This window comes from Sebastes umbrosus, chromosome 6 (assembly GCF_015220745.1).
Source record: "Sebastes umbrosus isolate fSebUmb1 chromosome 6, fSebUmb1.pri, whole genome shotgun sequence".
Lineage (NCBI taxonomy): Eukaryota > Metazoa > Chordata > Actinopteri > Perciformes > Sebastidae > Sebastes > Sebastes umbrosus.
The window spans coordinates 31,578,630-31,595,478 of NC_051274.1; the positions used below are offsets into that span (position 1 = coordinate 31,578,630).

The window sequence follows — 16,849 nt, forward strand, 5'->3', positions numbered from 1 at the left end:
AAAAAAAATGAGAAACTGCATTTTTTTTCCAACTAACATCTTTCTTGTAGTGGATTAACACCTTACCCTCACTCCTGCCTCTCCTCTCTCTCTACTGGCTTACTGATCAACTGCAAGAAACACTCTGTCTTCTAACTCACTGCTAACACTAAAGCCACTCAAAAGCTTCTGGACTAAAGGGGAGACAGCTCAAAAATGCATCTACATGCATGCCACTGTAGCATGTTTGGGGATCCAGCTTTCAAATTGTCAATTTACGAAGAGGAATATCACAAAAAAACAATACCTCAGTGCTCCAATCAGCAACTATCCTGCTATTGATATTTCTTTTCTAATCATGATAGACATGCTTTACCTTTACTTTTAATATCAATGTGCAACATTGGGAACAATATTGTTAAAGCTGATACCTCTAATTGGGGATATGAAAAGTTTTTACAACATTTAAGGTGTTTATTCATATCTATATCAGCCTTTCACTAGAGAAAATATGACAAACCGACAAGCAAGAAAGTCAATGGAAGCCACTGTTTCATTTGTTTTCTATCTTTATTTGGAACATTATTCTGGATGGATGGATTCTGCATGTTGCCATACATCTTATACAGGAATGATGTATGCACAATATTTAGATACCATTATTATAGTGGAATAATCTTTGGTAAATATCCAAAATTTTATAATTCTGATCCGCAAAAACCTGTCTAAGCTGATGTATTATATTCTGATTTAACTTTACTCGTGGTTGAAGTTCCCATGTTGCATATTTATACCTTTTATTCATTCTTTTGTTTAAAAAGCCATCTTTTCATCCTCTCTTTGATTTCCCATTTTAATTTCTCCTTTTTTGTTTTGGGGAACCCTTTTGGTTTGTTTCCTGTGTTGTTTTCTCAAGGACGGAGACTCTGATAGTGGGGATGACTCAGATAAGAGGTCTTGTGAAGAGAGCTGGAGACTGATCACCTCCTTGAGGGAAAAGCTGCCCCCCAGCAAGCTACAATCCATAGTGAGAAAATGCGGATTACCCAGCAGTGGGAAGATAAGAGAGCCTGTTAAAATGTACCAGATCCCTCAGCGGCGTCGCATCACCAAGGACTCCAAGTGGGTGACCATCTCTGACCTGAAGATCCAGGCAGTCAAGGAAATTTGTTATGAAGTGGCGCTCAATGACTTCCGCCAAACACGGCAGGAAATTGAGGCCCTAGCTATCGTGAAGATGAAGGAGCTTTGTGCCAGCTACAGCAAGAAGGACCCCAACGAGCGGGACTCGTGGAGGGCGGTGGCTCGGGATGTTTGGGACACTGTAGGGGTGGGCGATGAGCGCATTGAGGATGTCATCACCAATGGGCCTCGAGCAGGAGCGGTTGTTATGGACGACCTAAAGGTGCACATCGATAAACTTGAGGACATCTTGCACGAGGTGAAGAAACAAAACAATATGAAGGATGAGGAGATCCGTGCTCTCAGGAACAAGATGGTCAAAATGGAAAAGGTCCTTCCGCTCATCACCCCAGAGAGCCAGGAAAAGCCTCCCACTTCTACTAGCGCTGTCCCAACTCCAAGCCCTCGAGAAGGAAAACCTCCTTTGCCTGAAAAGTCTGATGCAGAGGAGATAGATTTACAAAGTGCAGGAGATGACTCGACCCTAAAGCGAGGCAACATGCGCTGGATGCGTCAAGAGCAGCTACGCCTCAAGAGCCTTCAGCAACAGGAGATCTCCAAGCAGCTCCGCCGGCAAACCGGACCGCACCGTTTTATACCACCAGAGGACCGGAAGCTGCGCTTCCCCTTCAAAAGCAACCCGAAGCACCGCAACTCCTGGAGCCCCGGCACTCATATCATAATCACAGATCAGCAGGTCATTGAGCTCAAGGTGCCCAAAGAAGCTGTAGAGGAAGAAGAGGGAGAAAGCCAAGCCGGAGATGGACTGCAGTCTGGAGAAATGATGGCCGCTTCACTCATCCAAGTCAGTCCCCCGTTGCCAAGCCCATCAGTCCAGCGCAGGGGCAAAGACTCGGAGCAAGGTTTAAGCCAGGGTCACAGACATAACTATAGGAACAACCCGAACCAGCCGCCCTACGAACGAGGCCGCAGCAACTCATTTAATCACCGCCAGCGGCCGTCTGGCTCCATGGAGTCACTGCAGCAGTCTGAAAGCAACAGGAGGCACACGCAAGCTTTCTACCAGCCTCGCCAGCACCAGCCCCAGCCACACCATCAACAGCAGCCCTGCCACTATGATAACATGGTGTATACAGATGGCAGATACAACGGCTACCAGCAGTACCATCACACCGACCACGCTAACCATCCAATCAACTTTCAGGCACCTCCGCGAATGCGCAGGCAAATGTCAGCCCCGAATCTAAAAGCCAGCAGAGAGACGGCGGTCTGAGAGGGACTGAGAGGAACTAGTTTATAAACTTTTAGTAGGCAAAACACATTACAGATCACAACAGCTCACAATCACGTGAGTCAAACAGCTCGAACCGACTGTGACTTTTGCACTTGATTAGTGTGTTATTGGTTGATCCAAAAGTATTGTATGTATTATAAGAAGACATTTTATCATCATCATTATCATCATAATATATGCCGTTTTATCAGTTTTTGCTGCATTGTGTGCTTCACTAGCATTGGGAGAGCTGTCATAAGGAATTGAAGCCAACAGATGATAAAGGGACTGTTTTTTTTATTATTTTCACACGCCATGCCTACTCAGCTCATTTTTCAGCATGTGTGACGATTCATCAGTCATGCTTTGATTTGCCAAAATTATCTTTATGGTTGAATTTCTGAGTTTACATCTTTCGTCATTTTAGTATTGATTTATCATGAGTGTTTTAGCCACTACAGTATGAACACATTGAAGTGTTTTCATCAAGACTTTTGGTTGCTATTGTAGCCAAAATTAAGAACCCTACCTACACCCTATATTTCTTTATTTCTATGTAATCGAACATTAGGATGGAAGAATCAGTTCTCAGTTTTACATTTTTGTGTTGTACCTCATAAATCACCACTGGCCTAGATCTGGAATCAAAAGACCAGCATGTTAAAATTGATTATGGAATAACTTGATGCACTAATAGTCGATTGCGTGACTGCCTTTTAAATAGACTGAAATAGTGGTCAAAGAAAGTGGTATTCAAAAGGTGCCTTTTTTTTATGCACTAACCGTATTAATCCTGCTGTGCATTTAAAATTTAATAGTTCTTTTCCCTTCTTTTTAATTCAGTACTCATGCAAAAATTGGTAGAGACGGGACCGATTCAATCCAATATCTGGTATTGGGTTCCGATACTGACACTGATGTTACCGATACATATAAATATGTCAATTTGCCATTGCGCTCTCCTTTGAAATTCTCTTATTACGTTTGACTTTATTACTCATGTATAGAAATCTACATGTAGGTTTGCTGGGAACTTGATTTGTTCAAGTTTTTTCAAAACATTAAAGGAGTTGCCATAGCAATTGGCACTCCTACACCTGTTTGTATGTGAAGCCTACTTAACCTACACTTCAAATACATTTTAACGCTACCAATTACTAATAATGCAACTTGCGATTTTTAGGTTTCTGGACAATATTCATCATAGTTTTGTGTTAACTGATTTCCAATAATAAATATATACATACATTTGCATAAAGCAGCATATTCGCCCACTCCCATGTTGATAAGAGTATTAAATACTTGACAAATCTCCCTTTAAGGTACATTTTGAACAGATAAAAAAATGTGCAGTTAATCATGGTTAACTATGGACAATCATGTGATTAATCGTGATTTAAATATTTTAACCGACTGTCCTACATTTTACACTATTACACAATTTAATGCAAAATTGCACTGCAATGCAAATTGCAAATTTTTTTTTAAAAAGAGCTCTGATATCGGATGTATTAAATCGGTATCCACTGATATCCAAATTCAGGTATCAGAATCAGATCAGAACTGGAAAAAAAATTGGATTGGTGCGTCTCTAAAATTTAACCAAACTAACATTTTAGTAATAACAAGCTGATTTATTCAAACTCTTAATAAGCCACTTGATTGCTTGATTTCTTTCTTTCTTTTTTGATTTATTTTAAATATGTAACTGCTACCTACTTATATTTTGCACTTCCCGGATAATTAGTTAGTTAGTGAAGACACTAATTTTAATGTAAAGCAATAAGTTCTTAAAACCGTATTTTTTTTTTTAAACATCTAAACTACCCACATTTTATATACTGGTATATTTCTCTCCAGGATGTTTTCATAATATGTTCTCTCTGAATCCTGGAGTTTACTATCAAATGTAAGAAAACACTATGCTGAAATGCTCGGAGATGGACCGAACTGTAAGATACAAAATGATATCTATTTTAAAGTGTCACTGTGACCAGTCCAGAAAATAATTTCCCGCCCTTCCTGTATAAACGACGCATCATGAACTAAGCTCTGATTTCCGTTTTCATGCAATCTGAAAAATCACATTCTGGGTTTTGTGGTTGACTGAGTTAGCACAGAGACGTCCTGCAGAGTGTTGTCATGGCTCCCAAAGACTCGCCTTAAAGAAATGTTGGAGGGAGGACAAAGACTTGAAGGAAGTGTTTGCATAATGTTGTTCGGGGGAGTTTTTTGAGGACTGCCTTGTTTTAGCTGCATTAAAAACGCCACATACTCATGCAACCTGGATAGATCTATCAGAGCGATGAAATCAGTTGTTTTTTTTACCTCTCTCTGCTGTAGCTGATGCTTATTTGAATTAGCTGCCTGTCAATCTGCCTTTTCCTCGCTGCGTTTCGTAGCTTTAAAAAGAACCCATTCATTATAACATTTATGTACCAGATGGCCTTCAAATCATTTTAGAGAAGCAGTGACACTCAGCAGCGTGGGAGAGACCTTATCAAGATGTTTAAACTTGGGTGCAGAATGATGAAATGATTTTCTGTGTTTTTATAGTTTTGACAGTTTATATTCTGCCGTACTACGCTGTAACAAAAACCAAATGATATATGCAAGTCTAGCCTCTCTCCACCGTACGCCTCATTGTCTTTGACTATCTTTGCATGCTCACATTTCCTCATCCATAATAAATGCTACATTAAAGAATGTTATTTTTCGTATATATATATATATATATATATGCACTGGTGCTGATGGCGACCAGGTAAGCTGGAAAGTAATATCAAATGGACAGATTACTGCATCTTTTGAAATATACATAATTATATGTCGGTGTTAGGTCTCAACTCAAAGTGTCTGTTGAGTGTTGTACATCTGCTTTTTTGAATCTGCGATATCAAGTGCCTCGTCGTGGCTGCGTACCAAGTTGTGTTGCTCCGTAATCGAGCACTTTGTGTGCAAACATACAGTCTGTGCATATGTGAACAAGGTAAGGATATACTGAATCCCTGTTGCTGGAGGATTTTCAAAAATATGACTGAAATAAAATGACATGCTCCAAGTGCAGTTATTTGTTATATATGGGTGGTATTTGTTCTTCACTGTCAGTAAACCAAGTTTAGGGACAGACGCAGATCTCTGCATGTTTGCACAACACAAGAGTGACCATGTGAAACACCTCAAGTCCATATAACATGCAAAAAGCCATACTATTAGCCATTTCTTATTACTGTAATCATTTAAAGGGATAGTTTGGGTGTTTTGAAGTGGGGTTTTAATGAGGTACTTATCCATAGTCAGTGTGTTACCTAGAGTCGGTGATGGCCGGCACGCCTCCAGCTTGGAGAAGCAGACAGGAGTACCGATGTGCTGCTGTGGACGCTATATTTACAATATTTTCAACAAGGAACTGAAGCCGTTGTATCCATCTTTGCTCTCGCAAGAGCCACCAGACTCCATTGGAAAAAAAACAGTAATTTTTACCTTGCAGAACACGCGGTTTTGCCGGTCTACCGCTTTCTCAATCGGTTACTTTGTTTGCGTTATTGCATGACTTTGGTGAATCTGAACTAACTAAAGTCACATGATAACACAAAAAAACCCAGTTTTTTTCAATGGAGTCTGGTTGCTTTGACGAGAGCACAGATAACAGCTTCAGTTCCCTGTTGGAAACATAGACTGTGTAGCTGTCTCACGGCAAGGTGAAAATGTTCTAAATATAACGTACACTTGAAGTGATATTGATTTCATTTAGGTGGCTAAAATACTTTTTGCTGCCTGCCCCGTCCACAGCAGTACAACGCTTTGGTTCTTTGCGGTAACTCCTGTGTGCTTCTCCAAACTGGGGCCGTCATCTACTGTAGTTAATACACTGACTATGGATAAGTACCTCAGTAACACCAAAACTATCCCTTTAATACTACATCATGACAATGTCTCACATGCAACATGGAGATGGGTATGAAAATTGGATTAGTTTGCATTCACCTCATTTCATTAACAAGTTTTTAGCTATTACATTTAGCCTTTGCTGTCTTTCAACTTATTTGTGAATTTAAATATTCACATGCTACATTATAGTACACATTGTATTACTATAGCAGCTTTCATGTAGATGACTACATTCAGTAAAACTTTGGATTCCCAGTGGCTGTCTTTTGAATGGAGAGAATTCAGAGCTTTTAGCTTGCTGGCAGGATTTCAGCAGCGAGGAGGTTAATGACGAGTGAAAAGGCTGCATTGTCTTCCCCCGAAGACACTGAACAAACAGGATGAGGTCATTGGGACCACAGGCCTGTCCCGCTCTTCTGATGATGATGATGGCGCCCCTCATTGGATTACAGTTGACTCAGCTTCTACCAGCACCATCTCTCCTCTTCCATTCCAGCTTATTTCTCTCCAGAATATAACATGATATTTCATTGTTTCATCAAGTTTTATTCCCAGAACATTGTGTACTCATTTCAGAAACATTCATGGCATTGGCTCAAGAATTGGGCAATTTTTGTATAAAGTAGAAATTATAATACTTTCTTTGTACTTTTTTGACCAGAACTCTCCAATTATTTCTGATTTTTAGTTTTGGATTATGTTTTATTATTTATCACGCACAGTAGACACGTGAATATTGATTGTGTAATATATTCTATCCTCTCAGATCTTCAAGTAATCCATAGCTTTTTATGTAACTGTAAACCCACTTTCATGTCACATTACATTATTTACACATCCAGCTGCACATATCCATGCATCATTTGAACCAGTAACCAAAGTTTTCAGCACAGACTGCAGTAATCCCCAAGATAATACGGCGTGTTTCTGGGTTGAAATGTGTTGTGCACGCGGCTCGCTAAATTCACCGGTTGTTCTGCGGCTGATGGAGAATTGTCCCTGTTCTGTGTCCTCGTCCCTGTTCTGTGTCGGTGTCCAGGTGTACGAGAGCAAATTGCAGGAACTCCAGAAACAGGTGGAGACTATTTCTCTGGTGGCCGAGACGCCTGATGAAGAAGAGTTGGAGGAGGAGGAGGAAGAGGAAGGTATGTACTGTAACTCTTCAGTCCTGCAGATATTTCTTTACTTCATGTATTTAAGCCCCAACAAAAATATATATATATAAAAAATGCATGTGTGTTTTCTTCCAAATTTCTGTCCAGAGCCTAAACTTCAGGGATGTGCGTATCCGTTTTATAATCAGAAGAATATAATATCAACTTCATTCAGATTAATTAAAATGTGTTAATATTGCCATACTAATTACTCATTCAAGGTATTAAGTCCAACTAGTCCATAAGTAAAATATCATCTAATTCCTTTGAAATAAAAAACACACTACTACTAATAAAAAAACATTTGACTTTTAGTCTAAAGGACCATACTTATAGTTTTTCATGTTTTAGCCCAACAACTACAAATTGCCTATAAATTACTGACAACAATGTTCCAAAGCAAGCAGTCTTTGAATATATATATACTGTACATTTCCCTACATCTCTTTTGTCCGTGTCTGACTTTATTGATGATAAAGTCCTAATTTACTCCTGTATCTACAAATATTATTGATTTCTAGGGCGATTAGAAGACTAATCAGTCGTTTTGGTCTTAGTCGCCTAAGATTTCTGGAGTCGATTAGCCGTTTTTTATACTTTTTCATGCTGAATTACTTATTTTACTTATCTTGAATTTCCCTCGGGATCAATAAAGTATCTATCTATCCATCTATCTATCTATCAGAAGATTTAAAGTGGTGCTTTTGAGTGATTCTTTCTAATCAATTAGTCGTCAAAATCGTATGAATGTTAGTCGACTAATATTTTCTGTGGTTGAGGACAGACCTATGGATTTCACCAAACCTTTAACAGCATCAGAATGATTAACTCAGACTCTTTATGCATTTAGAGTCATCATCCATCAACGTGATGTTTAGGTAAAATAAAACTATTCACTTTTAAATAGTTGGTAATCAAGTTGAGAGCAATAGCAGATTCTAATCCTCTGTTTAAACTTTTCTTTGCATTTGGATGACATCCATATTTCCTCCCTTTTTTGTCTTCTTGGTTTGATTTTCCTAAAACAGTGCTTGTGAATTTAATGCTTTTCTGCAGCTGTAACTGTAAATTCTGATCTTGGAGGTCTCTGGACGCATCATAAAGGAAAAGGCTTTCAGCACAGCCGCTGCTTGCAAGAAATATTGACTTAAAATAAAGCTGACAACATATTCCACATGATGGATTAAAGTACACAGGGTTTGTAGTTGGGCTGAAACAAGTAAAACCACTGGCACGGTCCTTTTTTGGTGTAATGTGTATTTACATTGTGCGTGTGTGTTTAAGTGTATGTGCATGTTAACATGCCCCGTGTCTCCCGTCTCCCTGCAGTGCCGTGGACTCAGCACGAGTTTGAGTTGGCTCAGTGGGGTTTCAGGAAGTGGAGGTACCATCAGTTCACCTCCCTCCGTGACCAGCTGTGGGGAAACGCCGTCTACCTGAAGGAGGCCAACGCGATTAGTGTGGAGCTAAAGAAGAAAGTAAGCACAAAAATATATATATTTCAGTTTACTTTAGCGTAGTTTAGCATTAGTTAAAGGCAGGTGGAGGATTTGTTCATCTTTCATTTGAAAAAGCTGACGTAACAAAATAGTGAGCAAATGTCTGGTAATCTTGTAACCACAGTTCTTCCTCATCTTGGGTTGGTTGGGATGCCTCCTTCTGCTATGTATTTACAACTTCACACTCCTCCTTCATGTCTGCCCAAATCTTGCTACCTTGCGAGGCAGCTGGATTCATGAGATAACACGAGAATTGCTACCGTGGAGGAAACGGTATTGCCAAATCTCTACCGGTGGACACATTTCTACCATTGCACGATATATACCGTCATATCGCCCAATCCTAAATGTAGTCATGTAGCCTCCAATCCCGTACTCTCCTGGCAGCCACATTTAGAGAGGTGAATCACCCTCGTAGCCATTGAGCATATTGAGCATCAGGTTCTGGGATGTTCGACTGTGAAGCGAGATGACTGTGTGATGACGTCATTACAGACGCCCACAAGATTGACTAAGATTTCTATTCAGCCCAGCGTGATGCTCGTGATTTATTTCACTGGACACTCAACTTAATGTGTGTTTGTGCAGAAGGCAATCCTTCACGTCACCCAGAGCGCGGCGTCGTCACATAGAGAAATTAAATTAGTTAAGAATCAAGAGCTGGCCTGCGATGTGTCCACCTTCCCCGTCAGGAGACCGCTTTGATTTATGTTCTCGTCCAGTTCTAGGCGTTACGTGATTGATAATGGAGGCTGTCACAAAGAGGATTTTTATTTATCTTTGGGTTTCTGTCTGTAATTTATATCCAGTGTTGTTAATTGGTTTAGCAGAGGATGCTGGGAAGAGAGAGACCACAAAATGGAGGGTGCTATGGATTTGTTTGACCTTTCAACCTCGGTATATCTGAGCCCTGCACGTCTCCTGAGTCATTTAATTGACATGAAATCTTGAATAAAGGTTCAGAGTTAAAAGTCAGAATCCTTCAGGTCAGAGCGGCGTCTTGTGTTTGTATTCTCTTGTTGATGTTTTTTTAAACTCTCCATTTTATTCTTCCCTCTCTCCCATCCTTTAAGGTCCAGTTCCAGTTTGTCCTGCTGACAGACACCCTGTACTCTCCGCTGCCCCCTGAGCTCCTGTCGCCAGAGCCGGAGAAAGAGCGCGACTCCCGGCCGTTCCCTCGCACCGTGGTTGCCGTGGAAGTTCAGGACCTGAAGAACGGAGCCACGCACTACTGGTCCCTTGATAAACTCAAGTAAGGCCCTTAACCGTACTTTAAACTAGTCCTGGTTTTAATCAGATATGTCATCCGTCAGGTGAGCCGTATATTCTCTTTCTGCCTCTTCATTAATGTGACGTGCACTCTGTCATCATTCGCAGGCAGCGGTTGGACCAGATGAGAGAGATGTACGACCGAGCTGGAGAAATGGCCTCCGCAAACCAGGAGGACGGCGAGGGCACTCTGACAGGGAACGACCCCTTCTATGACCGCTTCCATTGGTTTAAACTTGTGGGGAGGTACGTAAACCCAACAACAAATACTGCATTATGTTACTGTAGTTTATCACCACACGTCCTGTCTGAATATATAGTTTGTTGTGCTGGTTGTTTCCTGATTGAGGTCTAAGTTTTGTTTTTGTGGCTTCACTTAATCAGCTTTTGTGATCCATTTACTAAAAGGTCTTATTGATAACATTTTTATGTGAACTAATATTTAAAAAACACACATCTACAGAGCCTTTAGAAAGGCGTCGAATAACAGTATAGCTTTCCTGAAAAAAATGTATAATGATTGTGAATTTTAAAGATTTTGGCGGGTCCAAAATGAATATTTTGTTTATCTCTGTGGAAGATATCTGACGTTTGGTTCCCACTTTTTAATGTACAGTCGTACAGCACAGTCACATGTTTTAAGACACAACAGGGGCATAATTGTCCTTAGGCGGCAGTCCGTGAGCTTCGGCATCCCCTCAATGTCCATACATTGTTCCATTGAGTAGGGGTGAATAATATTTATCGTCCACAGACCCAGAGAAAACATAAATGTACAGGGGAGGAAGAATAACGTGTTTGTTTATATTTATATTAGGAGAGAAGAGAAGATAAATATAGAAAAGGAATTGAAAAAGAATAAATAAATAAAAGTAAAATAAAAATGAGAGATAAAGTTAGAAATAGAATAAAAAAAAATAAAATAGGAATAATAATAAACAAAAATAAATAAAAACAAAATAGATAGAAAAATAAATAGAATAAAATAAAGAAAAACAAATGGTTCCCACTTTTAACGAGGGTTGAGAGCCAATATCAAGTGGTATCTCTGGGTCGTCAGTTAGTTTGGAAAAAAATAATATTTAGCTGAGATTGACGGTAAGTGTCAGGCAACGACTTGTTGTGAAGTGAAAGCAATGGAACAGGGGAGGGAGAATGCGACATCTAGTGGCTGAATGTTATAAATGTTATCAACAGCACCTTTAAAATGGATCTATGCATTTACTTCCATTCCATTGTTCATTTTCATGGTTAAATGCTGTTACACAGATTTATTTTCTGTCATCGGAGTCATGTGTATCAGTGATATCACTTCATTTATGTCTTCAGTTATTTTGTTGTTCTTTATAAATCTTTCATTGTATTTTTTTTTTTTATGTTGTCATGTTAATAAGTTGATGTGATTTTATTTGGTGTTTTCGATTTCATGCCAATATTCCTTTGTGTATTTATTCATTTTATTTTACATCACATTTTAAGTTGTTTTTATTTTTTTATCATCATAAATTGTCATTTTCATTTACCCGTTGTATCATTTTGCTGTGATTTTTGTGCCATTCTCATGTTGAAATCTCTTCCAGTTCATACAAAAGCTTGTTAGTGGATTTGGGTAAAAGTGGAAATTTGTGGTATTTTATCCTCTTTCAGCCGGCATACATTAGAAGATTTATATGTTAATCCACTTTCAAAGTGGCATTTCATTTTGGTATAAAATAGGCATGTTTCTGTAAACTGCTGTGACGCCTGGCAGCTTCTCGTAATACCTGCTCTTTATTAAATTAATCCTTCTTGTTGTTGGCAATAGATTTAAAGTAGTAGTATTAGAAAAAATGATTTTCTCAATTGATTTATTAGAACACGATTTGTGAGAAAACAAGTACTTAATGAAGTGGCCTGTTTAACTCTTCTATTACTCCATTGCTACCTTTCCTTGGTTCTTGCCACTGTTCCCAAACTACCGACCCGCTCAGCTCCCCCATCTTCAATGGATGTGTTAACGAACGCCTGGCCGACCGCACGCCCTCGCCCACCTTCTCCACCACCGACTCGGAGATCACCGAGCTGGCGGACGAGCGCCAGAGCGAGATGTCCGACTTGATCGACGACGAGGCTTTTGTGGACGACACCAGCTCGGACGCCGGCACCGAAGAGGGCTCGGACATCTTCAGCGACGGCCAGGACCCCTTCTACGACCGCTCCCCCTGGTTCATCCTGGTGGGAAGGTTGGTGTGACCCGGCAGCGGCGTTCCCACGTCCTCCACACACACAGGCTGGGGCAGGAGTGTGGATGGAGGATGGCTTGGTTTAGTGTACAGCTGCAACAATTAATCGCCAACTATTTTGATAATTGATTAATCGGTTTGTGTCATTGTTTAAGGAAAAAAAAGTCTAAATTCTCTGATTCCAGCTTCTTAAATGTGAATATTTTTCTGGTTTCTTTACTTCTTTACTTCTATGACAGTAAACTGAATATCTTTGAGTTGGGGACAAAAACAAGACGTTTGAGGACGCCATCTTCAGCTTTGGGAAACACTGATTGACATTTTTCACCATTTCCTGACATTTTATAAACCAAACAACTAATCGATTAATTGAGAAATAATCGACAATGAAAATAATTGTTAGTTGCAGTCCTAGTTTAAAGCTGCAGTAGGCAGTATATTTTTGGCATCATTGGGCAAAAATTCCATAATAACCTTTCAGCATATTGTAATTCAAGTGTTCTGAGAGAAAACTAGACTTCTGCTCCTCCTCATGGCTCTGTTTTCAGGCTTTAGAAAATCTACCCCTTGACGGGAGACTTTGACAAATCACAGGTCATTTCATTGAGAGAGCGTTCCTATTGGCTGTGCTCTGGTCATGTGATTGGAACTTTGCGTTCCTTCGCCAGATTTCACAATGAAACTTTCTCATTTTACAGCTAAACAGTACACTACAAGATGATTCTGAAAACACTTTAGGAGAGAAATAGGCATTAACATAACATAATATTGATTCATATTTGATCAGCGCTGCCTAGTTTGACCGTTTGGTCGGAGTTCGTGAGTGATTGACAGCCGGCTCTCATAGATAGCAGATGGACAGCAGACTCAGATCAGCTCTGACTGCTTGTTTTCCTCCGGTCTGTGAAATGTTGCAGATGCAGTTAGGAGCACAAAGTCACATGATTTATTTTCAGGTTACCTGTGTCACGATATAGCGACCATTTTATAAAAATAACAGTTTTTAATCATATTTGCTCCAATCTCGCCTATTTCAGCTTTAATGTAGTTTATTTTTAATAACACAGATTAAGAGTGAAATAGAGGGGGGGAAGACATATGTAAAAAAAAAATTAAAAAAACATGCAAATGATAATTAACATTTTATAAAATAGATTTCATGGATCATGTGCAGTCTATTAAGATGCTGTAATAGATGATGGACAGACTGATGTTGCACCCAACAGCAGTGTTCAACAGATGTTTAAGTATGTAGGCTACATATATAGATATCATTTTACGTATTATTTCGGTAGCTGTTGCAAATCAGAATCTTAATACGAATACTAAAAAGCGTATCAATTATTAATTATCAGTAAAGCCCTCCCTGGTGAAAGAATAATTTCAGAATCAGATCGTGTATTAATAGAAGCTTTGCAAGAGATAAATTGGACCAGTTTTTGAATTTAATATGATTAGTCATGCTTCTGTGCTCACAGGCCTGCTTTGTGTGAGTTACTTTTAATTTCCCCCAAAAAATTGAAAAGCCACCATCCTTTCCTCTCCGCCTCCTCCCAGCGTGATGTCTCATCCCCCCGCCACCATCGCAGCGCTGACTGTATTAACTCCCATCTGTGTGTGAACTACATGTATTTGCTGTCTGTCATTTAATTTTTTTATCCTTTAAACCTTTGTTTGATTTGTATTTATTTATTTATTACATAAACATTTGTTTTTATAACCTTGTTTGTTTTAACATTGCTCTCTGGATGTATTTGTAGATAATAACTCACTGGTAGTTGACACATAATTTTGCTTATTTGTGTTTTAATTTATTGTCAGGATGAAATAATACGCTGCAGCGGCATTTGAAATCACAGCACATGTCGTGCCGAGGCGTAAACGTCATAGCTGAGTAACAAACAGCCAGTCTTAGATCAGTGGCGGTGACACGCCAACCACACTCTGCAACGGCCGTAGCTCAGCTACCTCTTCACTGTGACTTCAGGGATTATACAGATTGATATCTCTCCTCCGCCTTGGCCTTGAGTTTCCCAGCAGAAGGAGGAGGAGGAGGAGGAGGGAGAGGAGAAAGAGTAGGTCACCAAAGGGTGCAGCAAAAACAAATCAAGCCCTACAAAACAAAATGTCAGTGAGTGTGTGAGTTAGAGAACAACACGGCCATAATACGACACAATAAACCAGCGTTTACTGCTGCATCCCAGGCGATCTGTCATCACCTCGTCACCCGGTTTAGAAATAAAGTGGATGGTTTAAAACTGCTGCTGATTTCAGTGCCCTGGAGCAATTATCATTTTAATGTTTTCCTTTTTGTTGTGCTCATTCCTTACCATAACTGTCACTAATATTTTACTGTGTGTTATAGTAGTCATTAATATATGCTGGAAATGTTTGTGCTCATTATGATGCTTAAATCGTTGGTAAGACATTTGTTAGTCTGTCGATGATGTAGAGCTCTCAGAAGATTGTCCCCATGTGACTCCTCGGATATTTTTTCCATGTTTAATTTGCTTCTAATAGGCTTGATTGAACACAACAGATGGCCGTTATATAACAAACAAAAACAAAACATAAATACAGTTTTCATGTTTTTCTGAATCAAAAGACTGCAGTTGCTCCACACTGCACCAGAATCAGGTTTTCACGTCTCTCTCCTCCTTTTTCTTTTTACTCTCAGAGCGTTCGTGTACCTGAGCAACCTGCTGTACCCTGTGCCACTGGTGCACCGTGTTGCCATAGTAACAGAGAAGGGCGAGGTGCGTGGTTTCCTGCGCGTGGGGGTCCAGGCTATAGCTGGTGAGTAATTAATGAGATTATTAATGAGCAAGACCGTGTGGATGTTCATGCACAGGCTGTATCCTGCTAATCACTCACTCATTCAAAATTCAAGATTCACTTTATTGTCCCATTTTGTAGGACATTTGGATTGGGCTTCCACCCATAAAAACTAGGGCTGTCAATCGATTGAAATATTTAATCGTGATTAATCGCACATTTTGTATCTGTTTAAAATGTACCCTAAAGGGAGATTTGTCAAGTATTTAATACTCTTATCAACATGTAAGTGGACAAACATGCTGCTTTATGCAAATGTATGTATATATTTATGTTTGGAAATCAATTAACAACACAAAACAATGACAGACATTGTCCAGAAACCCTCACAGGTACTGCATTTAGCATAAAAAAATATGCTCAAATCATAACATGGCAAACTGCAGCCCAACAGGCAACAACAGCTGTCAGTGTGTCAGTGTGCTGACTTGACTATGACTTGGCCCAAACTGCATGTGATTATCATAAAGTGGGCATGTCTGTAAAAGGGAGACTCGTGGGTACCCATAGAACTCATTTACATTCACATATCTGGAGGTCAGAGGTCAAGGGACCCCTTTGAAAATGGCAGTTTTTCCTCGCCAAGGTTTGGAGCGTTATTTAATCTCCTTCGCGACAAGCTAGTATGACATTCAAATTTGTGGCGTTAAAACTAATTTGTGTTCACTAACTTTGTCAGCCCTAATAAAAACATTCCACATACATAAATAGACGAGGGTAAAACGGCTACAGGAACAAGAAACATATCAAAGAACATTATAATAAAAACATACACTGATGCTGAATACATCTGTATGATATTGTGAAAGCAGGCTGTTTATCTTACTTTATCTTAACTTTAAGACAATAAATGTAGAAGAGTAGTTAAAACATACTTATTACCACTTATTACCATGTATTTTTTTGCCATATTTTAATATTTAAATACCATAATGTATTTATCTCAAAGCAAATAGCTAGATAAATGGTTCTAACTTCTGTTTTGATATCAGTGTGGGAAGCCGTTGATTCGGGTGGCAAACAGAAGATTCCCTCAGATTCTCCGTGTTTTTCTTTTGATGTGCATGTTTCTCTGACGGTTTAAGTTGTCTGTGTGATCGGGATAAAAGTACGGTTTGTCTCTTTGTAGCTGACGAGGAGGCCCCAGACTACGGGTCAGGAGTTAGACAGTCGGGAACCGCCAAGATTTCCTTTGATGATGAGTACTTCAAAAAGGTAAAAAGCCCTGAGTCACATGAAAGTCGTTTTAAACTTGAAGACACACTTTTTTTCTCTGTGTGAGAGAGTGGGTGTTTAATATTTGAGTTAAAACGTGAGAATGGAGTTTTATACTGTTTCATTCATTTCCTATTTATTTTCTAAAAACACATATACATATGAAGTTCCAGCCTTAAAGGTATTTTTTCAACATGGACCCTATTTTCCCATGTTTTTGTGTCTAACTGACTAATAGGGACAACAATTCCTGGAAGTGGTCCAGTATTGAGGGAGAGCGCTGTAGACGGCAGCTGTTGGGGCAAGCTGGCACCGTCATTTATGTCCACTAACAGTGCTTGTTTTTGCCATGACAGGCTCTGATTTTTA

At 39.5% G+C, this 16,849-nt stretch overlaps 1 protein-coding gene across 20 annotated transcripts in view; it reads left to right on the forward strand.

Annotated features, from left to right (window-relative positions):
* The window catches only part of kif1b (kinesin family member 1B), a 76,635-nt gene that overhangs the window by 42,131 nt on the left and 17,655 nt on the right, over nt 1-16,849 (forward strand). For 10 of the 20 annotated variants that reach the window (XM_037773113.1, XM_037773110.1, XM_037773114.1 and 7 more), the window contains 8 exons: nt 7,326-7,431; nt 7,549-7,566; nt 8,770-8,918; nt 10,013-10,191; nt 10,317-10,454; nt 12,179-12,430; nt 15,108-15,226; nt 16,395-16,480. In XM_037773113.1, coding sequence (XP_037629041.1) covers nt 7,326-7,431; nt 7,549-7,566; nt 8,770-8,918; nt 10,013-10,191; nt 10,317-10,454; nt 12,179-12,430; nt 15,108-15,226; nt 16,395-16,480 — 1,047 coding nt within the window. Of the gene's footprint in view, nt 1-895; nt 2,610-7,325; nt 7,432-7,548; nt 7,567-8,769; nt 8,919-10,012; nt 10,192-10,316; nt 10,455-12,178; nt 12,431-15,107; nt 15,227-16,394; nt 16,481-16,849 lie in introns of those variants that run through there. The other 10 variants (XM_037773115.1, XM_037773117.1, XM_037773127.1 and 7 more) reach the window with 4 other exon arrangements.